This window comes from Melitaea cinxia, chromosome 28 (genome assembly GCF_905220565.1).
Source record: "Melitaea cinxia chromosome 28, ilMelCinx1.1, whole genome shotgun sequence".
NCBI classification, from domain to species: domain Eukaryota; kingdom Metazoa; phylum Arthropoda; class Insecta; order Lepidoptera; family Nymphalidae; genus Melitaea; species Melitaea cinxia.
The window spans coordinates 944,480-968,140 of record NC_059421.1 but is presented as its reverse complement, the minus strand read 5'-3'; the positions used below and the strand labels follow the sequence as shown (position 1 = coordinate 968,140).

General features: G+C 33.1%; 1 protein-coding gene across 1 annotated transcript in view; it reads left to right on the top strand.

Moving 5' to 3' along the window:
* Positions 1-13,110, top strand: part of LOC123667608 (thyroid receptor-interacting protein 11-like) — a 65,032-nt gene extending 51,922 nt beyond the window's left edge. Inside the window, exons 3-9 of the mRNA XM_045601481.1 lie at positions 800-3,925; positions 4,297-4,481; positions 5,849-6,012; positions 6,651-6,854; positions 10,408-10,552; positions 11,700-11,920; positions 12,848-13,110. Of these exons, the coding sequence (XP_045457437.1) occupies positions 800-3,925; positions 4,297-4,481; positions 5,849-6,012; positions 6,651-6,854; positions 10,408-10,552; positions 11,700-11,920; positions 12,848-13,062 (4,260 nt within the window). The 3' untranslated portion in view covers positions 13,063-13,110. The remainder of the gene's footprint in view (positions 1-799; positions 3,926-4,296; positions 4,482-5,848; positions 6,013-6,650; positions 6,855-10,407; positions 10,553-11,699; positions 11,921-12,847) is intronic.
* Positions 13,111-23,661: the final 10,551 nt, after the last annotated feature.

Genomic DNA, 23,661 nt, shown 5'->3' with positions numbered 1-23,661 from the left:
CTAAGTTTTTACTCGTTTTAATTACCAAGAATATAATTAAAATAAATTTAAAAAGTTGAAATGTTTTTGTATAAATCGAGCGTTCAGATTAGCAAAAATGTTTGTGAATTAATGAATGTTTTACTTACCTTTTGAAATGTAAACAGTCAACTAAATAGTACACATTTTAAAATGTAATTCTAAAAGTAATGTTTGCAGTTGACTAATTCATATAACATTTGTGGCAAAACTCTATATATATTATTTTTAATATATCGTCGGTTAAATAGAAACGTGTCATTAATCAAAAATAGCAATAGTCCACTGCTGTACATAGGCCTCCATAAGTTCGTGCCAGACACCCCGGTTACTTATATGGGACTTATCTCCATTATCATTATGAGACTTAAAATGTTTCGACATATTTGCAGACCCCATGGTCACGGTCGAGAATCTATAAATTTGTGTTAAAATTATGTCAACTTTTAACCAAACTCAAAATAGTGATAAATATTTTTACTTTAATAAATGTTAAGTAAAGATTTTATGCATTACGTTACGTTATTGTGTTAAATATAATTGTAGCAGAAACCATAAAAAACTAAAATAATATTTGTATCTTTCCTAAGTGCTCGATCAATTAAGATAAACTCTAGGCTTTAAGGATTAATCTTTAAGGTTTAGGCTTTTCTGTTAATTGATTTGTCAGTATTATTTAAATCTAATCTAACACTTCACTCCATCCAGTACTCAAATTTCAAAACTAAAGATATTTTGGCGATTTCTATCTTAGTAAGGCCACGTGTTGTTTTGTTTACAGAGACTTTCCCGACAAAATGGCATCAAGGAGGAAGAATCGAGCTGGTCCTGGAACCCGATACCCCAAGCACCGGAAGCGTTTAATCATGAAATGGAAAAGCAATATAAACTACAAATACAAGCTCTACAAAATGAACTGTCAAACATGAGAGATCGAGGTGTCTCAGATCAAAGAGTTGATAACGATGAAGAACTCAACAGGCTTCGAGAAGAAAATAAAAACTTAACTTGTAGCCTTGATGACTTAGATAACCAACATCAGATAGCAATGGAGAAGCTTCTGACTTTAAAAAAGGAACTACAAAAGAATTTTGAAATACTTAAGAAAGAACACGAGGAACTGAAGAGTTCTAATGATGAATATACAGCGGAAATTAAATTACTTCTACATAAAATAGGTGAGAGGGACCAAGAAATTGAAGTTTTGAAATCTATTCAACCAGATTATGATACTTTACACCATAAGTATCAAAATTTGGAAAGAATACATAGCTTATTAAGAGAAAATGCAGAGAAGTTTCAGGAAGAGAATCAAGAATTACATGAAGAAGTTTTCAAACTGCAAGAGCAAGTCACTAAACTTGAGCATGATTTAGAAATATCGACTAAACACAATGAAGCTTTAAACACGGTCCCCAAAGAAAAATATGATGAACTTTTAAAAGAGATTACTGAGCTTAAGCATAGACGAGATTCAAGCCAAATACATTTAGATGAGATAAACATAGATGATAACGCTAAAAGCGTTATAGAAACATTGAAAAGAGATATTAATGAATTAAAGCATAAATTAGCGCAGAAGGAATCAGATAATAATAACAGCACGGAAATAAAAAGCTTAAAACCAGATAAAGTAATGCAACTGTATAATCGATATGTTAATTTCGATCTACCGGTAGATTATGTTGGTGAAATGCCGACTGGTACTGAGAATGTCGTTATGCAAAAACTTGAAAATGCGTTTAAGACTTTAAATAATTTCAAAAAAGAAATCGACGTATTAGAGCAAAAACTTTCTGAGAAAAATTTAAATATTAATCATTTACAGACTCAAATAGATGACCTGACTACAGAAAATGAGTATCTAACGTCTGATATACAACATCTAGAAAGTGAACTAGAAGAAATGAAAAAAAATAACGATTTTCTCATATCAGAAATTGCTGCGTTAAAGAATACCTCTAAATTAGAACCTATTATAGAAACTCATGAAGATAATCTTGTTAAATTAGAATCTGAATTAGCAGATTGTAATAGAATAAATAAAACATTTGAATCGGAGATAAAGAGAATCGAAAAAGAACTCAAGGAAGTTCAAATCGAAAAGAAAATATTACAAGAAAGTCTAAATGATATGAAAAATAAATATACATCGATGCTTAATGAACTAAAAATTTGTAAAACTCAAACCGAAGCTGTTAAACAATTAGAAAATACAACAAGCTTAAACCACGATACAAAACATCAGGAAATGATAGACGAATTAGATGATCTGAAAAAACATTTGAACTCTGCTAATTCCAAAAATGAACAACTCTCAATAGATATTCATATAGTCGAAAACGATAAAGTTTTGCTTAAAAAACAAGTAGACGATTTGCAAAAAGAAATTCAAGCAAAAAATAATAGTTGTAAGGAAATTGAGTCACTGAAAATTAATTTAGAACATAAGTTAAAAGACGCTCAAAATAGAACAAATGAAATCATAAAAGTAAAAGAAATGCTTGAAAAAGAAAATATCACTTTAAAACAAAGAATTGAAGACAGTTCTATTTCAACAGTCACGACAGATGTGAATAAAATAACATCTGAAAAAGATGAAATAGCCTCTAAGCTACAACAATTGGTCGAAGAAAACCAAGCATTAGAAAAACAAGTTAAATTATTGAGTAATGAAATAGAAGATTTAAAACATCACCAAGAAGAATTAATTACAGAAAACAATCAGTTAAAAGAAAAATGTTTAGTTGAAGCTAGAAATATAAACCACCTACAGGAAACTTTGAACGAACTACAAGTAAAAAGCAATCAATTTGATATTATTAATAACGAACTGTCTACTGCTAAGGAAGAAAACAAAGCATTACTACAAAAGAAAGTTCAACTTGAACTAGAACTGTCTACTACGGATAGCAAAATTGTACAGTTAGAAGAAGAATTTGAAAAGCTTGTAACAGATCTTAATGAAAAGGATGCCTTAATCGATAGTCTGAACAAAACAGTAAATAAAAATAATATTGACATTTCAAATTTAAATCAGAACGTAGCTGATCTTGATAAGAGTAATCAAATTAAAAATGAAGAAATAGAATATCTTCGACATTCATTAGATGAGGTTACACAAAAATTAAACAACACAAATCTTACTTCTAACCGCACTCAAGAAGAACTAGATAAACTACACACAGAAAAAGAAGAGTTAAACAAACATATATATGAACTAAATGACGCAATAAACATTAAACATTCTCAAATTTCTACATTAAACAATCAGTTACAAGAGATAGAAAAATCACATGCGGAAAGTAAATTATTAATAGAAAGTAAAGATAAAGAAATAAAGGAGTTAACCCAATCAATAGTAGAATTGACAGATAAAATAAAAGCGTCTGAAAATACAACACTTTGTAATGAACTAAAACAAGATTTAGACTTAAAGGAAATGGAGTTAGTAGAAACTAAGAATAGGGCGAACGCGTTAGCGAATACGTGTGTAGAATACAAAGCTGAGATAGACGAATTAATAGCTGAAAAAACTGAACTTATCAATTTAGTAAATTTAAAACATAACGAGAGTATACAATATCATAACGAGATTCAAAGGCTAAATCACGTTTTACTTGAACAGACGAATGAGTTCAGGAGAATTATTGAAGAAAAGGATATACTAATAAAGAATTGTTCAAATAGTTGTTCAACTTGTGAAAATTTACGTCAAAGTTTGAAAGAGAAAGATCAAATTATCATGAATCTTAATCAAAATCTAAGTGAACACGACAGGCTCAAAGTAGAGCTAAGTAACGCAAGTGATACTGTGAAGAATCTAACGAAAAGATGCGAAGACTTGGACAAAAGTTTAACGATACAATTAGATATTGTAAAGAAATTGACGGCAGAAAATGTACAGGTATGTAAAAAACTATTTATTGGAAAATAATGTGGAATGAATGAATATTACATAGCTCTCATATAAACTTATCTCAAAATTAGCTTTTCCGAATACATTCCCACTATCAATTAATAAAGTCAGTTTTAGATCAATGTGCAAATACTATCATTCTATAATGTAATTCTGATGAACTAATTGGTTTTGCACTAAATATCATCAAATTATTGAAATTCAAGACTTACTTTGTCTAAACCGTCACTGTAACCCCCTTTAAATGGTATATTTAATATCTAGGGATAAGAACTTTTTGAAATTTTTAAACATGTAATTCTTCTTTTGAAGTAAATAATCGTAAAATTTAAATAATACTGTTTTTCACGTGGTTCTAGTTGTCAGAACAAGAACAGAATTCGTCTAGAGAATTGGAAAGACTACGTCATCACTTGGTAGAAATGGAAGAAAATTACACACAGGAGCTCATGACGTCAGAACAGAAGCTCACGGAATGTCAAACAAGGTTGCATCAAGTCGAAGAGAGAGCGAAACAGACAAGCACTGTGTACACTAGCAATAGGTCAGTGTTTTACACAATTCAACCTATCGCAGTCTACTGCTGGACATAGGTCTCCACAAGTTTATTTATTTATTCACTATTCGCACCAAAAATGGCGTGAACTCGTGTGTTGCCCATAGTCACCACGCTGGGCAGGCGGGTTGGTGACCGCAGGGCTGGCTTTGTCGCACCGAAGTACCGTGTTTGAAATAGATTGCAGTTGCAGTTAGATGACTATCTCGCCATCGGTCGACTTTATAAGTTCCAAGGTGGTTGTGGAACTATGTTATCCCTTAGTCGCCTCTTACGATACCCACGGGAAGAGAGGGAGTGGCTATATTCTTCACTGCCGTAGCCGCACAGCTTAGCGTTAGTGTTTTAGTTACTTCAAAATGTAGCCTGAAGATTTTGTCAAAGTTTTCATAATTTACCAATTTGCTTGGAAACCTTAACACTTTTGCATAAGATGGATCTTTTATCATGTAGAATTATATGCTATAAAACTGTCTTGTAACAACTTTCATTACATAGAGGTAGTGCACAGCAGGATTACTTTCTCCAAATTTGGAGCAGTCCGACTGAGGAAGTACCCTACAGTACAGAAAATCACAGCTAAATATTGCTGCTTAAAAGTAATGTTATATTCCTGTGGCGAGTAAGATAGCAAGACCTTCTGAGGAGCTCATGTAGATTCTTACATTATGATGCACGATTAATTATGAAACGGATTTTAAATTAACCCTATATCTTTATCATTTTTTAAAGAATTATCAATACTCAGTTTAATAATTGGCCAAACTATAGAGGTATCAAGTCTACGTAATAGATCTTTTCTTTATATTCACTAAAACTTTCCACTAATAAAAACTGACGTATTGTGACCTCATGACGTGTTATTTACGATCCACTGTTTAGCGCATCAATAACTACAATTTATTACTACTCATATGCATTTAGCTCCTAATTATGTAAATGTTTAGTTATACGATTTTTTCAATTCCGACTATTTGTTCACACTCTCCCTTTTATTTATTTATATCATTATTTTGCTCAAACTTTCAATCGTTGCTAATATAATTTTATTAATGGACTTAAGTTCAAATAATTGTTTTTTTAACTTGGAATGGACAACACTCGATGTAAATTTTTTTTTTTTTTTTTTTTTTAATATCATTACAGCTGTATTTGATTTTTTAATTTTAGTTTTATTTGAGATAAATTGGCTTAAGTAGGAATCTATTTTAACTTTTATAGATTATTTTTAGTATTTTTAATACGAAATGTTTTAAATAACAAATACTTGATGTACCTATATGTGCAAAGTGAAAATTATACAAATAACACTATTTTTTATTAATATTTACTTTAAAATGACTCGTTATAAACAGTATTCGCGCGAATCAAGAAGTGGAAACACTCAGGAACCAGATCAAATTGTTGGAGAAACAAAGAGAGGAAGTCCAAGCAAGGCTCAGCGAAGCAGAAGATGCTAGAAGTAGAAGCGAGGCCGCTCTCACTAACTTGCAAGTTGTCTTAGAACAATTCCAACTAGGTAAGAAACTCAATCTTCATCTGTTTGTTAAGTAATTTACCTCGACTACAATACGCATTTTAAAGATAACTCGAATAATACCCGTCAGATCTTGGTGATATTTAAATGAGACCATGTGACAAGAACCAATTTTAAAAAATAATCGTCGATTTAAAGAAGAATCATCATAATCGGTACACCCAAAACTACAAATGCAAGAATAAATTAGTAAAATCAAGCAATTCCTGATCAAAAAAACTTTTGCTTTTTTATTATATTTTAAAGAACAGATGCAAATTTTAGATCTTACCACTCTTACAGTGATATCTAATCTAGATGATAATAATTAGTCGATGCGTTATCGCAGCGGTCACAGCACAGGCTGTTGCGCTGGCGGTCGCGGTTCGATCCCCCTCACAACAGACATTTATATTGGCCGTAGAGATGTTTGTCGTGGCTTGGGCGTTTGTGCTTGTGTATTGTGTGGGTTTCTGGACCCCCTACACAGGAGAAAATCCTACTGGGGGTCGTTGAGTGTGAAGCGTTTATTATTATGATATATTAATTCTTTTATTCTTAAAAGCTATTTTTCTAAAATATTGAGCGCGTTTTTTTTAATGTAAATTCTATAATATTTGAAAATAAACTAAAAATTACAGATAAAGAAAGAGACATCCACGCCGCAACAGAGAAAGTAAGAAACAAGATGGAGGACATTAAACGTCACAATGAAGTTCTTCAGCAAGAGATATTGAGGTTAAATGGGAAACTAGAAGAATCTATAGCTGGACTACAAGCTGCGACCAGACTCGGCGATCAAGTCGAAACTAAAACCGCACAGATTAATGATTTGAAGGAGCAAGGTAAGTCTGGATGCAACTTAAGTATAATTGCTAGTTTAGAGTATTTATATTATTTTGATAGTGTTTTTGTAAATAGTATTTATTGATCATTTGTAAATTAGTTGATTGTATGTTTGTATGGCACTTTCAAGTGTTTGTATTGAAAAGTAGTGCGGTTAAGTAAAATAAAGACACGTAACTGCACGTAAGTTACGAATAGCCTTTAACAGCGACAGGAGTCAGCCAATAAGGACCCCTTTCTCTTGAAGTAATAAACTAAAATTTTTAGATTAACATTTGCGAATAGAATTATATCATAATTAATTCGATGGTAAAAAATAATAGTATATCTTAAGCTTTTATCTGTTGGATACCGTCATCTGTTAGATAGCGTTATCCACAACCTGTGAAAAAGGTCCTTTGAATACATTCAACCTTAGCTTTATTTTACTTAGTCGCTTTGATTGTCTTCGATTCCTAAATCTTTCGTAAGTGTATTTAGTTGTTAATTACGTTTTTAAGCAGACGGTAATCAAATATTGTTGTTTAATTTTCTTACTTTAGTTGATTCCTTACTTTAGATGTTTCAAAATATTCATACAACCTTAGACATTTCCTTATTTAATAAATTTAGCATTTCTTGGGAGAAACTTATAACCCAATTTTTCCTCTCTTTCTCCCAAGTATTCTTGTAACTGCGAATAATTTGAAATGAATTTTTGGCATAAATAAAATTCGAACGTTTTGAGAAAATGTTAAGAAGTTATGACCGGCGCATGACTAAATATCAGCTGGTAATTCTGGGGTCGTCACGCCCAGGCTATCAGCTGGTATACAGTCAAATGCCGTAAGTACGCCGTTAGTACGCAAGACACACACACGTAAGTTTCATGTCGTGATATCGTGCGTGTGCCCTTTCATTGTGTAGTCTTGCTTTTTTATGTGTGCGTGTTTCGATGTTCGTTCGGTTAGTCGTAAATGATAATTTGTTTATTATTTTTTCTATATCGTTATTTAAATCTTTCATTTAATAGTTGTGTTTCGTCGCAAACGGAAAACCCGACTTTCACTTACATCGACAAGTAATATGTCGTAAATAGCCAGTTCTTAATTAAAAACAAGAATCATCAAAATCGGTAAACCCGGTAAAAGATATGAGGCAACATGTATAAAAAATATAATTAAATTGAGAGAAGTTTCTTCTTTTTTTAAAGTCAGTCGAAAATGAAATTGATTAATATTTTTTGTAATAATTATTATTAATGATAAATAAATCATGGTAGAAATAGCTTTCCAGCAATAATCAAGAATCAAGCTTGCGCCGATTTCGATCTAATCTCATTTGGTAACTGTGAGGCTTTAGGACAACGCGATCGAGCTGTCAAACTGACTTTGGCAGCTGTCAATTTGACGTTGACAGCTGTCAGTTGTCGCTGGCGACTCGCGCCGCGTTATACTCAGATTACCATATGGGGTTTGATGGACTTTTGGTATCACGTCGTGCCGTCTGTTTGACAATCACCGTTTTTGTTTTTTGCTTAAAACACGCTTAGATACTCTTATAATAATACTAAAATATGCCATGTAATCAGTAGATTTATACAAAAATTTTTGAATTTGCATGAATTTTACAATTAATTTTTTTACTTTTTATATATTATTATGACTGTAAGTGTGATGAGTATCTAAACGTGACAATATTATGTAGTGCTGTTTTGATGTCTATACTTTTTTTTTAAATTAATTCTAAATTTGAAACTGACAATAAACGTCAGTTTTAAATATTAAAAAAAAACTACTTATGTTTGCAAAAAAAAGTTACGACATACGCATTTTTCATTTGCACATTGTAATTTTTATAGCACATAGATGTTGTTTTGTTGTTTTTATGTTTTAAATACTTCGAAAATATGAAATAAAATCATTTATCAAATAAAATCAGATGGAAAAAATATCTCATAAGTACTTAAAAAAGCCAATTTTCGAAGCAAACCCGCTACTCCCAAACCCGTAGAAGACAGAGAAGAAATAGGCCGCATTGCTTCTGAGTATTACTTCAGGTACTGGTAGAATAAAAGTGAGGAACAAAGGACACTGTCACATATGATTCAACGCCAAAATATTAGTCCATTGAACAAGATCTATCTAGGCTTAATAATTACCTACAAACCGCCTAGGATATTGAGAAAAGATATTTGCCCAGTTATGGGAAATATTTACTGTCAAACAAACCAAAAAAGTCCTATCAGTTAATCGACATACTTCTGGCAGAAACCGAGGACAAAATTCTGGCCGGTCATGATCATCGGGCCAGAAGTTTCGTCTTGTTGAACATTGAGTATTTAACATAGACCAAGTTTTGGTCTTCTTCCGCTATATTATGGACATTTTTTGGCACCGATCATATAACGCCAGTGTCCTTGGTTCTGATCCCAGTGGCTGAATAATACTTGGAGGTCGTGTCGGTACTAGCATCGTGGCTACAACCTGCATGACGAGATTGACTACGTTAACTAGACTAGTAAATTAGCCAAGTATCAGGTATATTTGTTTTATTATTTATTTATTCAATAAAAAAGTAATATTGACATCAATTAAAGGGGTAGAGTTTTATTTTCATCAAAATGCCTTCAAATTAAATTTGATATTTATACAATTAAATACTAACATATGACATCGCTTTGGTGTAGTGGTGCGTGTATCGCTCACACACTGGCGATTTCGGGTTCGATTTTCCCTTTAGAATGTCTGTACTTATGGGTCTCCCCGTCGTGCCTCGGAGAGCACGTTAAGCTGTCGGTCCCGGTTGTTATCATAGATATCTGATAGTGATATCTACTAAACCTGATTGGAGCAGCGTGGTGGATTAAGCTCCGATCCTTTGCCTACATAGAGAAAGAGGCCTATGCCCAGCTTTGGGATGTTACAAGCTGAATCGTTAATCATCATATGTAACAAATATTGAAAACTTCTCTTTCCTCTTCCTTGATGTTAATAAAATTGTCTCAATTTTTTATTTTCGTTTTAATAATATGTTTATATTTTTAAGTAATTTAAGTGTTTTTGTTTTTTTTTTTTATGTTTATGATTTGTTCTTTTTTTAGTTCATATTTAATTACTTTTTTATCGAATTTTTCAATTACAGTGTTCATTTCGTAGTATATAAGTTTGATCGTGGTTTTATAAATAATTTTCTTTAAAATAAAAAAGGTTTCAATGTAATTTATGTACAATTTTTTTTTTTTTGTTTTTTCGGTTGCCGTTATAACATACTAAAATATAAAAAGAAATTAGTAATAATAAGAAACGAAAAAAGATAAATGTGTATGTATATAATTTTATTGTATTTTCTTAAGTATTTTTTTTTTTTTGTTTGTATGGAATAATTTCACCAGCGTTATTTCCGATCCTCTGGGAATGTCACCATAAAAAACCACCCTCTGTTTTATCCTGGAGCTAGTACTTACAACAGCCATCGATCTATCCTCAATAAATTGCATTTATAATATCAGTACAATATTATAATAATACAAATATGATGTATTAATTTGAGTAACATTACTTCACCGCTCAGTCCGGACTCTCCAGACGTCAGTGGCTGCGGCGGAGGAGCGCTACTACAACGCCATATCGAACCAGCAGGACAGAGTCGATAAGAACTTAGTGAAAAACCTTGTTATCAACTATGTGTTGACTGCTGGACAGAGCAGTCTTAATAGGTATGCTTTTTGTATTATTTACTTTTTATTTACTTTCGGTCTCGAAAGCTAAAATAATAATAATAATAATAAATAAAGCAAAACGAGTGTGCTTTCGTCAAGTCTTCACTTCGAAGATGCCGCAATGCTTGAAGACAAAAGTCTTCAGCAGTACCATGGTCGCAGGACCGATGGTCGTTGGAGTAGACGGGTCCTGAAGTGGAGACCGCGTCTTGGCAAACGCAGTGTGGGACGTCCTCCGGCCCGTTGGACCGACGATCTACGTAAGATTGCCGGTGTAGCCTTGATGAGGATTGCGGAAAACCGGGATATTTGGCGCGAACTTGGGGAGGCCTATGTCCAGCAGTGGACTGCAATAGGCTGAGCTGACTGACTGACTGACTGAGTGTGCTTTAGACCACATGACTGAAGTGAAACTTCTTTAGTTGCCCCTACAGTAATATACGAAACGTAACTCTCCCTCTCTTTTTATCTTCACTAACTTATATCTCCCTCTCAACTCGCGTTTGCCTCCCGATTACACATTTCGTAATGCTCTCGTCACGCATTCACCAGCTTACTCCCCAAGTCAAGCGCGCGTAAAGAAGTTTTACTTCAAAAATCTCTTAAACCTCAAAAAAATATGGACACATACCGATTTAGAGATGCTATGAGCTCTGTGAGAATTTTTTCTGCATTTGACCACGTATTTATGAGGCTTATGAGATGGTTACACCGGGACGGATTAGGGCGATGATCAATAGAATGATATTGATTGACCCCGAACCTCCCCAGGAACTCTCTATCTTACTCACACAGGAACACAACACTACCTAAGAACATTGTGACTGAGGTAGGCTAGCACAGTAGGTAATTTCCGGCTCGAGCTGCTGGAGCAGCCCAACTGGGGTAGTACCTCGAGCTTACAAAAGATCACAGCTAAATAATAATGCTGTCCACCAACCAGTTTGTGTTCCTGTTGGTGGGTGAGATGACCAGAGATCCTGGGGAATTTGGGATGGGCTCGGCAACGCGCTTGCCATGCTTCTGGTGTTGTAGACGTCTATAAGCTACGGTAATCGCTTACTGTCAAGTGAGCCGTAAACTTTTTTGCTACCCTTGAGGAAAAACAACAATAACCGCAATGAAGAACATTCCATTCTTCCAGGACACAAATCCTCCGAATCCTATCGACCGTCCTGGACTTCAATCAGAAAGAATGCGAGAAGTTAGGTCTCGTCAAGTCATCGAACACTGGGGACAGTCTAGCCGCTGAATTTGTGAAGTTCCTGCAAAACGAATCTAAACCAAGACCACAACTGCCAGACATGATGGGTTTGCAGGGTGGGAGGGCGTCTGTGTCCAGTTCGAGAAAGAGTTCTACGATTGGTATGTAGCTATGATAATATTTTGAAGCTCGCTTGAACGCGCTAATCTCAGGAACTACTGGCTCTAATTGATTTTTTTTTTATTTGAATAGCCCATTTACCGATGAATAATATTTTAGTCCGTTTTATTATTAAATTAAAGCGGGTGAAATTGCGGTTAAAAAATAGTTTGTATATACATTTCAATTTTTTAATTATTTTTTTTTAATTACATAGGAAAAAAATATTTAATAAATTGTCACTATACATTGCAAATACAAGCTAACTCAATATGGAAATTATCTTTGATAAAAAAAATAAAAAAAATCACGTCATAGATAAAAAAATTGAAAAGATAAAAAATATAAAGTATAGTATTATTCTATATGCAGAAGAAATTAAATATAGAGACATTGTCATCGTTTGTATATTTTGTTACATTGTGGCAAAGTATGTTCTTACTAAGCTAACGTTGTCTGGTTTCCGAACTTGCAAACGGTTGAAGTTTATGCAATAATCGTTACTGACTGACTGTTTCCTAAAATCTTCCAATTTTCTGCGCGATTTCCTTAATTTTTCTTTCCATAAAGACCTTCTAGAAAGAAAATAGAAATAAAAAAATTGGTTATAATCTATCCAGCCGTTCTTGAGTTTTGCGCTTTCAACATATTTAGCGATTCATTCTTATTTATATGAGAAGACTAGCTGACTCTGCAAATAATGTTCTGCCATGTGCATAGGGGCAGGTCTCCGTATGCGCCCCCTGTTCTTATCCCTATTTCTAGGTGTATAAAAAATAGCCTGCGAACTATTCTCAGTCCTACCAAAAATACACAAAAAAATTCATAAAAATCAGTCAAGCCGTTTTGGAGGAGTTTGGTAAATACTGTGACGCGACATTTTTACATATTAGAAGATCTTACCAATCATAAAATATATTTTATTCCAGGCCCCCATCCGGTATTCGAAATCGGTCACAGGCGGAACCCCTCCACCGGTTCGAATAATCTCCTATTCCAGAATCTGGAAACCATGGAAACAGCGTCCCAAGTTTCTGTGGACTCAGAAAACAGAGTGATTCCAATCAACACCTTGGATACAGGTATCAACCAGACGAGGAATAACGAGGGGGCTATATTGAAACACGTTTTGAAAGATATGTGATAGATTATATAATAAAAATTATACTTTTTTTGTTTCTTCATACTTCAATTGCAGATTTTTTTTTGTGGATTTAAGTGATACGCTGTAGTTATCATTATTATTTTTAATGCGTAGTTGAATGTTAAGACGTCATGTTTTTAATTTTTTTGGATAATGTTACTGACATATGAAAAAAATAAAACAGTAAAAACTTTTTTCTATATTTTTTGTGTCATACGAAAAAAAAAGTAAATTTGATTGAACTTTATATTTTTTTAGGTATTAGAATTTTCGTTTGAAGCGTAAGGAGAGGTTGTAAATTGTTATTAACACTAGTATATTTAGTTTAATGTTTTATGTTTATTTTTGAAAGTTTTTCCAGTTGATTTCATGAATAATATTTTACGTAATATTTAAATAAAAATATTCAACAAAAAAAAAAATATTATTAATTATAGTACGATGTGAAAACTTTCAAAAATGAATCATTCATATACCTGTTAAATATCATTAGCAATAATTATTTAGTTTATGAAAAAGAGTAATCAAAGATATAATTACAAAATTAAATGTCTATTCATTGAAATCTTATCCAATTCCATTTAATAAAATAATAAAATAATTGTTTTTAATTCATTCATTATTATAAAATGTGTAATATAAATAGTTATTAGTGTAGAATTAATTTATCATTTAATGTGAGTATTATTTCTTTTTGAAATAGTTTGAACTTTTTTTCTTTTGTCAAAAAATCTTAGTAAAGAATTGTATGCAATTTTTTTAATTACAATAAAATACAACATGATTTTACATATATTTTTAAACGAATGAATTGTTAAAAATATTTTGCATTTACTATCAATATCTGTGTGGGAATGTACATTTATTAAGAAAAAATATAATTTTATCTCACTTGTCAATACAGTTAGTCGCTGAGTTTTTTATTATTTAAACATTTTTAATAAATTTCCTGTAAAGTTGTCATAATTTTCATAACTTTGTATTGCATTTGTTTTTGTAAAAATATAAAGCATTTTATTGATAACTTTATTTTATTTTAATTATAATTTTATTTTATAGTGTAAGATATATTGCTTAAAATAGTTTTAAATTTTTTTAAATAAATTTTACCAATAGTTTTTCAAAATATAAATAAATTATTTTTACTGTTAATTAATAATGCATATTAAAAAGACAAAGGACAGCTATATAATTTTACATTTTAATATTTTTCGTATAATTTCTTTTAATTATAAGGAAAACCGTAAAACTATTAGACAAAGACAGCGCTATACAAAAGAATGATACAAAATGCACTCATCAAAATAATCTATCGTTTTTATTTTAATCCAATTGATGATTTTGAACTTGCGGAGTGGTTGAGATAGCAGTCTCAATAGGATTTTGAGAACAGATGAAATAAACTCATTTATTATGACATTTTTTTTATTTCTTAAAGAATATACTTACTATTTATTATATTTACTACATTATGGCAGTATCTAACCGAGAGAAAAAAAAATATTTTTTGTTATTTTAATCATACTGTTTCAATTACAAAAAAAAAAAAACGGCAATAATTTCCAAATTTTACAATATTATACATATTTACAATTCAGGTGTAACTTTAAGGCAATTACCACAAGGTAAGTCAAAGGTAAAAAGTGATGATGCGTTTTGTCTCTTTCTAAAATGAAGTTGTTCCTCTTAACGGTCCTATCAGTAGAATAGCTTGTATATTTGTAAATTTCGTACGAACTGTAGTCGCTTGTATTATATAATAATGTTCAAATTATTGTGATTTGTAATTTATATGAAAATAAAGTAATACATGCTTGGAAGTTGTTTTTTTTTTAGATGCAAGAGAGATTCGCTTGAGATAATTCATCTGCCTCATTAATTGTTTAAGATTATATAAATAACAAAGGTGTGTGTCTGTATGGGTTTAGTGGCGTTTCATTTCATGCAGAATATGACTAAACTTATGATCATTGACACTTTCTTGTGAAAGAGTAGCTAACTGTGGAGTTTCTTGCCGATTCTTCTCTGCAGAATCTATATTACGAGTCAGTGGTAGATCCACTTCAACTTTTATTAACAAATTAAAACAAATAAATTTTTAATTTTTAAAATAATGATTCAAAAGGATTTTTGAAGGCTCCCTTAATTAAGTAATTTTATATTTTGATTTTCTAGGTATATTAATCCACAATCAGTCAACGATTATTATTGATCGGCCATCATAATCAAGATTCACAATATCCAGTGTAACCTTATAAAAACACTTACACACCCACTTCAGCCTATCGCAGTCCACTGCTGGATCCATAGTCACCACGCTGGGCAGGCGGGTTGGTGACTGCAGGGCTGGCTTTGTCGCACCGAAGACGCTGCTGTCCGTCTTCGGCCCGTGTAATTCAAAGCCAGCAGTTGGATGGTTATCCCGTCATCGGTCGGCTTTTTAAGTTCCAAGGTGGTAGCGGAAGTGTGTTATCCTTTAGTCGCCCCCTACGACACCCACGGGAAGAGAGCGGGTGGCTTTATTCTTTACTAACGTAGCCACACAGCAATAATTGAGTCTTATTATTATAAAAAGTAAAATATATATTTTTAACCGACTTCAAAAAAAGGAGGAGGTTACTCAATTCGACCGTATATATATGTGTATGTTCGACGATAACTCCGTCGTTTATGAACCGATTATGATAATTCTTTTTTTGTTGGGAAGGAGATATCCCTAGTTTAGTACCATGATAAGGAAACCAGGATCTGATGATGGGATCCCAGAGAAATCGAGGGAAACTCTCGTAAATCCACATTACTTTTTACTGGGTGTACCGATTTTAATGATTTTTAATTTAATCGAAAGCCGATGTTTATCATGTGGTCACATTTAAATTTCATCGAGATCTGATTACAACTTTTGGAGTAATCTTTGATAATGCGTAATTGCGTATTTATTTAACAATTTTTACGTCTACCTACGTTGTATTACTTGCCGATATATTTGAAGTCGGCTTTTCTTCGTTTGCCTGCAAACACAATAATAATTATTAAATGTCATTATGCTCGGAATAGTGACAAAAATAGTAAAAGCGACATCTAGCGACTAACAGATAATATAGCATACTAGGCTCATTTCCCGATTACCTTAAAGGGAATTACACGTACAGAAAGCTGAGTGTGCTTTAACATTTGCATTTAATAGTATTATAGTTCGTTTAACAAGATGTAGATGGCGGTACAATAGAATGACTTAATTTTTTAAATACCTATTAGATATTTAGACAACTTAGTGCTATTATTATCAGTATTTTTTTATTGAATTAACTTGTACAGTTCAGTGCTGGCCAAAAAACCCTTCCTACATGTCGCTCGGGGTAGATATTTTATTTGTACAAAAATTCGAAATCGAACCCGCGACTGCTGTGTTTAAGTACCTAGACGCACCACAACATAAAAGCGTTAAGATTTAAATTATTAGTTCTAATATTCATATAATGTTAGCTGCGCCACGCGGTTCTACCCGCGTCATTTTCGATCCCGTGGGAATGTCGGGTTTAACAGTAGCCTATAGGTTATTCTAGATCTCCAGCTATCTACCTACCAAGTTTCATTAAAATCGGTCCAGTATTTTTGCATGAAAGAGTAATAAACATACATACATACATCCATCCTCACAAACTTTCGCTATATTTTCTATAAAGAACTAACAAGCATACAGCTCACCTGATGGTAAGCGATCACCGTAGCTTATAGACGTCTGCAACACCAGAAGCATCGCAAGCGCATTGTCATCGACCCTATTGCCAATGTCCTCCAGATGCTCTGGTCACCTTACTTAGCGACAGGAACACAACACAGTGGGGCTGATACATATTTTGAGTAGGAATTTTCCTGCTGTGCGCTACCTCAGTTAAAGTTCAGTAAGTTTTTGCGTGAAAGAGTATCAAACATACATCCATACCTCCTCAAGTTTTCGCATTTATAATATTAGAAGAATAAAGACGAAGAAATGTTATTTAAGGTATGTGTAAAAGTATAATATATACAACAATGTCATGGAAACGTTAACAAGCTGTTTCCTACGTAAATTAGACATGCCTGGAGTTATTACCAGTTTACCGCAAATCATCGATCAATGATTGTGCATTATAGAACGGATTTGCTTTGAAAGTTGAGAATACTTCGATATTTTCTGACATTCGATTACGTCTCACAAACGCAAAGAAACAGGAAACACCAAGTTATTAGTAGATTAATCCCTTATCATTAATAAGATAATAGTTTTTTTTTTTTTACTAAACATTTGACATTTAAGTTACTAAACATTAACTTTGACATCGTTCTGATGTCATCTGTGGCTTGCATTATATCTAAACACTTGCAATACACCGGCAGTCGTGAGTTCACTCAGAATGAATGTTTTTAACTGCTCTGGGTCTCTCCACGTCAAGCTGTCGGTCTCGTTTGTTATCCTAAACACGTGATAGTGATTGTTTTTCACAGTAGGTAATATATCCGGCAACCCGCTGTGTAATATGTGTTGAATAAATAAATCTCAATAAATTGTCTAGTAATAAATAAAATAAATAATAAATAAAATGTTTATTTCATCAATATTTTTTTATCAATAATTAAATTTATTTTATCTACTACACAACTGCATTTCTGAATCTGTACACCAAACGCCAATTTTAATTACAGGTTCTGAGGGCTCCCTGGGAGATTAAAAATACTAGAAATCTCAGCCAAATAATTCTGCTCTCAAAAAGTATTTTATTTTCCTATGGTGATAAGGTAGGTCGACCACGGGGTAATATTAGCAATATGCTTGTTATGTTCATGTTGCAGGCGTCTATGGCCACGGCAAAGATTTAAAATCTTTGGTCTACGGTAACCGTTTACCATCGCGCGAACCGTACGCTTGTTAACTAGTTTGCCACCTTACTATTGTAAAAAGGAATTCTTAGTTTGATAATAATCTCACAATTATTTATCACCGTGGGCTTAACTTTATCAAATAAACAAAATATAATATAACATGAAAAGTTTATTTAATTCTTGTTGTAAATGATGACACAATGTTCTTAGGGTTTAAATTAGAATAAAAACTTCACTGGAACTCCTATTTGTCATGCTTGACAAGAATACTTAGTTACACAGCATTAGCGGGTAGAAAAGTTCGTTAACTATACGACCTTGATACTGCTCGATTAGTATGTTTATGTTTTAGTTCCATAGTGTCATATATTTCTATAATACTAGCTACATGAACTTGTATTCAAATTATTTGTTTCAGCTATTTTTGTCCATATAAAATAAATAAAAATATATTTCTCAATATTATATAAAATATATAATAATAAGAATATAGCCACCCCCTCTCTTCCCGTGGGTCTCGTAAGAGGCGACTAAGGGATAACACAGTTCCACTACCACCTTGGAACTTACAAAGCCGACCGATAGCGGGATAACCATCCAACTGCTGGCTTTGAAATACACAGACCGAAGACGGGCAGCAGCGTTTTCGGTGCGACAAAGCCAGCCCTGCGGTCACAAACCCGCCTGCCCAGCGTGGTGACTATGGGCAAAACACACGAATTCACGCCATTTCTGGCGTGAACTTATTGAGGCCTATGTCCAGCAGTGGACTGTGATCGGCTGAAATGATGATGATGATGAATGATGATATTTCTCAACTTTACTTACACCTGTTTCACCTGCTGATAAGGGTTAACTCGCACGTAAGTTAATAGATAGGCTTTATCAGCCATAAATTACAACTCTTGGACTCACAAGCGAAATATATAAAAAAAGTCATAAACTGTTGGATATCGTTATATTTATCAGTAGTGACAAATTTATCAGAAACCTGCGAAAAATACAGCTACTGTTGTATTATGTATGGGAAAGTTTGTTACTTAATCACGACAAAACAATCAAAAACAAAAAAAAGCCACGGAGATAAGCTGTAATCCGGAATAGTACAAGATAAGTTACCCAAGTGTCTATACTAATAACCACCACGTCTTAACCTATCTTACAGATAATATCCACTTAAAGCACTAGTCGAGCCGACTACTGTCGACGTTAGCAGAAATACACAAGAGATTGAAGAAAGAACGAAAAATGTTAGATTATTTTTTAATTGTGCCACATATTTCAGAAAGTACTTTAGAAGATTTTTCGAGTAAGACGCTATTTATGGAGAAATGAAGGCTATATTATGTGAAGTTGTGACTAATAATAATCAAGGAATAAAAATAGAAGCTGTGAAATGTCACCCTGTGATTAATTAGAATTGAACAGTAATAGGAAAATATCAACTAATTAAACTATACTTAAACGTAGGCGTAGTATCGCGTGGAAAAATTTCACAATATTTTGACCCAAATATAAGCCTTTGTCGAACCTTAACACTCCAATTTCCCAAATAACTTAAACGATAGATAATGATCCTTCTATCGCCAAATTACAGCGAAAATTGAACGCACTTTGGCATAATTAAAAAAATAGCTAAATTTTCCACCCTTCGTGATTAACGCTACCACCCTGCACCTACCACCCCCTTTCTTCGTACAATGGTCAGTAGTAGAACAACCTTCTTACACACCATGTCTCCTTAGTAACTAAGTGCAAAACAAAAATAAACAAATTTTATATTTTAAAATCGATTATTAAAAAAAATGGCAATGATAGAAATTAAAGTGAAATAAACAATGCAAAATCATTATTATTTACAATGTATATTCACGTACTTAAAATCGATTAATAATTATTAAAATAAAATAATCATAAAATTGACGTAATGTGTTTTAGATTATTTTAAAGATGGCTTCCGTAACGTGTTTTCGCGCCAAAAAAACTATAATGGCATTTATACCTATTGGTTTTCATATTTTTAAAATTAAATTGAAATGACGAAACGGTAAAGTGGTTTTATACATAGTAGCGAAAATGTGAGTTTTTTTTTTAATATACTGTGACAAAAACTGTGTGTTTGTGTGTCTATGTTGTGTCAGTGTCCTTCGTGATTTGTTAAGCCTTGTAAGTAGATGTATTTTATTTTTAAACTTAAAATAAATCCTTATGTTATTATCATTAAAAAACCACTATGTAATTCCATAGATTTAAATATTTTAATAAACCCGACAAACCTTTTTCTTTGACCTTTTTTAACCGACTTCAAAAAAGGAGGTGGTTCCAAATTCAACCGTATATATTGTGTATATAATTTGTGTTCGCAGATAACTCCGTCATTTATAAACCAATTTTGATAATTATTTTTTGTTTGAAAGGAGATATCCCAAGGTTCGGTACCATGATAACGAAACCAGGATCTGATGATGGCATCCCGAGAAATCGATGGGAACCCTCGAAAATCGTAGTGGCGACTAGTGCGTTTGTTAATTTTTCGTCTACTTCCTTGTATTACTTGTCGATGTAATCGAAGTCGGTTTTTTCAGTTACTAGCAAACACAATTATTAGTGTTTAATCTAACCTAATATAACCTCAAAAACGTTCAAAATAAGAAAGTAACAACTCTTACTCATTACCCTCAGTGCCAACTTAATAAAATCAATTTTATAATTAAACACGACAAGCAAAGACTCAACAGCAAATTCATTATAATTTCAAAACATGCACACGCTTTATTAGGATATGATCTGTTTTAAAAAAAACATATGTACTAATAAAAACTTATTAACCTATTGTTATAAAATGTATTAACAATATTATTTTATTTATTTATTGATAAAATACATTAAAAAAGTTAGATTTAATCTACAACTTTTTTGTACGTTATTTTCTTTTCCAAACACAGTTTATAGTAGGTACAAGAAAAAAAAAGTGTCTTAACTTTACAAAATGCAAACGTAGCCTTACCACTGACAGTGAATTCTTAGACGCTGCTTAGACTTACAGTCTGTAAAGGAAACGTTGGCAACATAATTTATAATAACGTGACAGGCATAGGTAGGGTGAAAATAGGTAAGTCTTCGAACGTACTATCGACCTCAGGCTACGTCAGAAATGTGCTGTTTTTGACTATCAGTATGAGTTCCAGCCAGGATCGGGAACCATGGATGCCATTTTGCCCTAAGAGCTTTAATGGAGGTATACAGAAATAAAAGGGGAGTTTTGGAGTTGGCCTTCTTGGATCTGCACAAAGCCTTTGACTGTGTGCCTCGTTAATGAGTCTAGTGGGCGTTACGATTGAAAGACACGCCTGAAGCACATAATCAGGGACATGTATCGCAATGCTTCAGTAGTTAGAGTCGCTGATGACAAAACTTGCTCCTTCCCAATTACTGTTGTAGTACACCAGGTCTCGGCTTATAGTCCGATCTTGTTCAATTAGTGCTGGATGTTGTCCCGGCAAGTATTCATGACTCCATGATAAGAGCAGGCTGGAGCTGGAGCGTAGAGTGAGCCTGCGGAATAAAGTGACTTGAAATATCTGTCCTTGAACCTAAAGCACACCGGATGTCCACAAAAATGATGGCTAGATGTCGTGAAGCAGGACATAAGAGCCAATGGTCTAACTCAAAATAATGTAAAGAAAAAAAAGAAAAGAAATTAAGTTTCCCTCAATGTTTTCTCTTTTCCAAACATGCAATAATTTTATCTTTAATCACAAATCCTTCTTATTGTATCGTAATCAATATCTGAGAACCTTGTTTCGAATCCGCAGGACTCTGGAAATCAAGAAATTAGTATTGTGGTCGTCATTTTTAAGCATAATTATTTACTGTCTACTATTAGACATAGGCATTATGTGTAGAACTAAGACGTTCTTGGTAATTTGTCGTCAAAAACCATCTTAACCCTGTCTGGGATAATGACTATGGTCTACCACTGAGTCATTGAATCCCAAATACGAAAGATATGCAAAAAAGTACAGATGACCTTCAATTTTTTTGGTTCCAGAATTAAATAAACTCTCAGACCTCTATTGTTTGTAATAAACGTTTGAAAATCGTATCAAAGGTTAACAAAGCATAATTTTTTTCTCAAAGGTTATAATAATCAAATTCAAGATCATAACTTTTGTTCAAAACTGCGGTGTTTCTTGTCGATTTTTCTGTACAGAATTTACATTCCGAATCAGTAGTAACTTCACTTTTACTATAAATAATATATTAAAAACAAGTATAACTATTGGTTTGAAAAATGACGATTCAAAAGTTCTTTTGAAATGTACTTAAATAAAGAAATTTTTGATTAATTATAGTCCAAATGATTGTGTTTGCTCGCAAACGAAAAAAAACCGACTTCAATTACATCGACAAGTAATACAACGTAAGTAGACGAAAAAAATAACAAACACACTGGTCATCACTACGATTTTCGAGGGTTTCATTCGATTATTCTGGGATTCCATCATCCTGGTTTCCTTATCATGGTACCACACTTGGGTGACTTGGGATATATATATATTCGCTTCTGCCTGTAATATCCCACTACTGGGCATAGGCCTCTTTCCTCATATAGGAGAAGGATCAGAGCTTAATCCACCAGGCTGCTCTAATGCGGGTTGGCGGATATATTCCCTACTATGAGTAACGATCGCTATCAGTGTACATGATAACAACCGGGACCGACGGCTTAACGTGCTCTCCGAGGCATGGTGGGGAGACCCACAAGGACTGCACAAACACCCAGATCACGGAAAATACCTGTATGGCCAATACAAATGTTTGTCATGTGCGGGGATCGAACCCGCAACCGCCAGCGCAACAGGTCCATGGCTGTAACCGTTGCGCCAACGCGGCGTCCGATATATATATATCGAGAAAAGTCATCGAATTGAGTAACCTCCTCCTTTTTTGAAGTCGGAACACACATATGTGCAGCAAAATCATTACATAGTATAAAACAAAGTCGTTTCCCGTTGCAACTTACGCAACGGATTTTGATGCGGTTTTTTTAGTAAACAGAGTGATTCCAGAAAAAGGTTTATATGTACAATACATACATAATATAAAAAAGATGTTGACAGTTTTAGAGGTTTCTAATGTGATTTAATGCTTAACATTTTTTTTTGCGCTTACATTGCAAATATTTATTTTATATTTCATATTTAGTATCAGCATTACCCACGCGAAGCCGAGGCGGGTCGCTAGTATTATATTATAGTAGCAAACGACCAGAAACACCTTTTTTTTCTTATTTCTACACTAATAACATTTTAATATACACTTTCAACTTGATTAATTCATGCAATAGTATAAATATAAAAGCTATGTTTTCCAAGGGAAACGAATTAAACGTAAAAACATTACGGTACAGAATAATAATATGCGATGACACATCGTAAAAATTTAATGACAGCTGTGTTTATGGAAAATTTCGAAGTAAAACCTTTACCCACGCTTGGCTTGGGGAGTAAGCTGGTGAATGTGTGACGAGAGCGTTGCGAAAAGTGTGATCGGGTAAGGCGAACGGAGCAAGAGAGAGATGTGCGAGTTCTCATTTTCTTTCTCTTTCTCTCCTAGTAAGTTCCGTTTCGTAGACATAGTGCAGGCCTATTGTGGTAAGTTTTACTTCAGTCGTGTGTTCTAAAGGATATTCGTTTTTTGCTCAGTTCACCACGAAAATTGATGGGTTACATT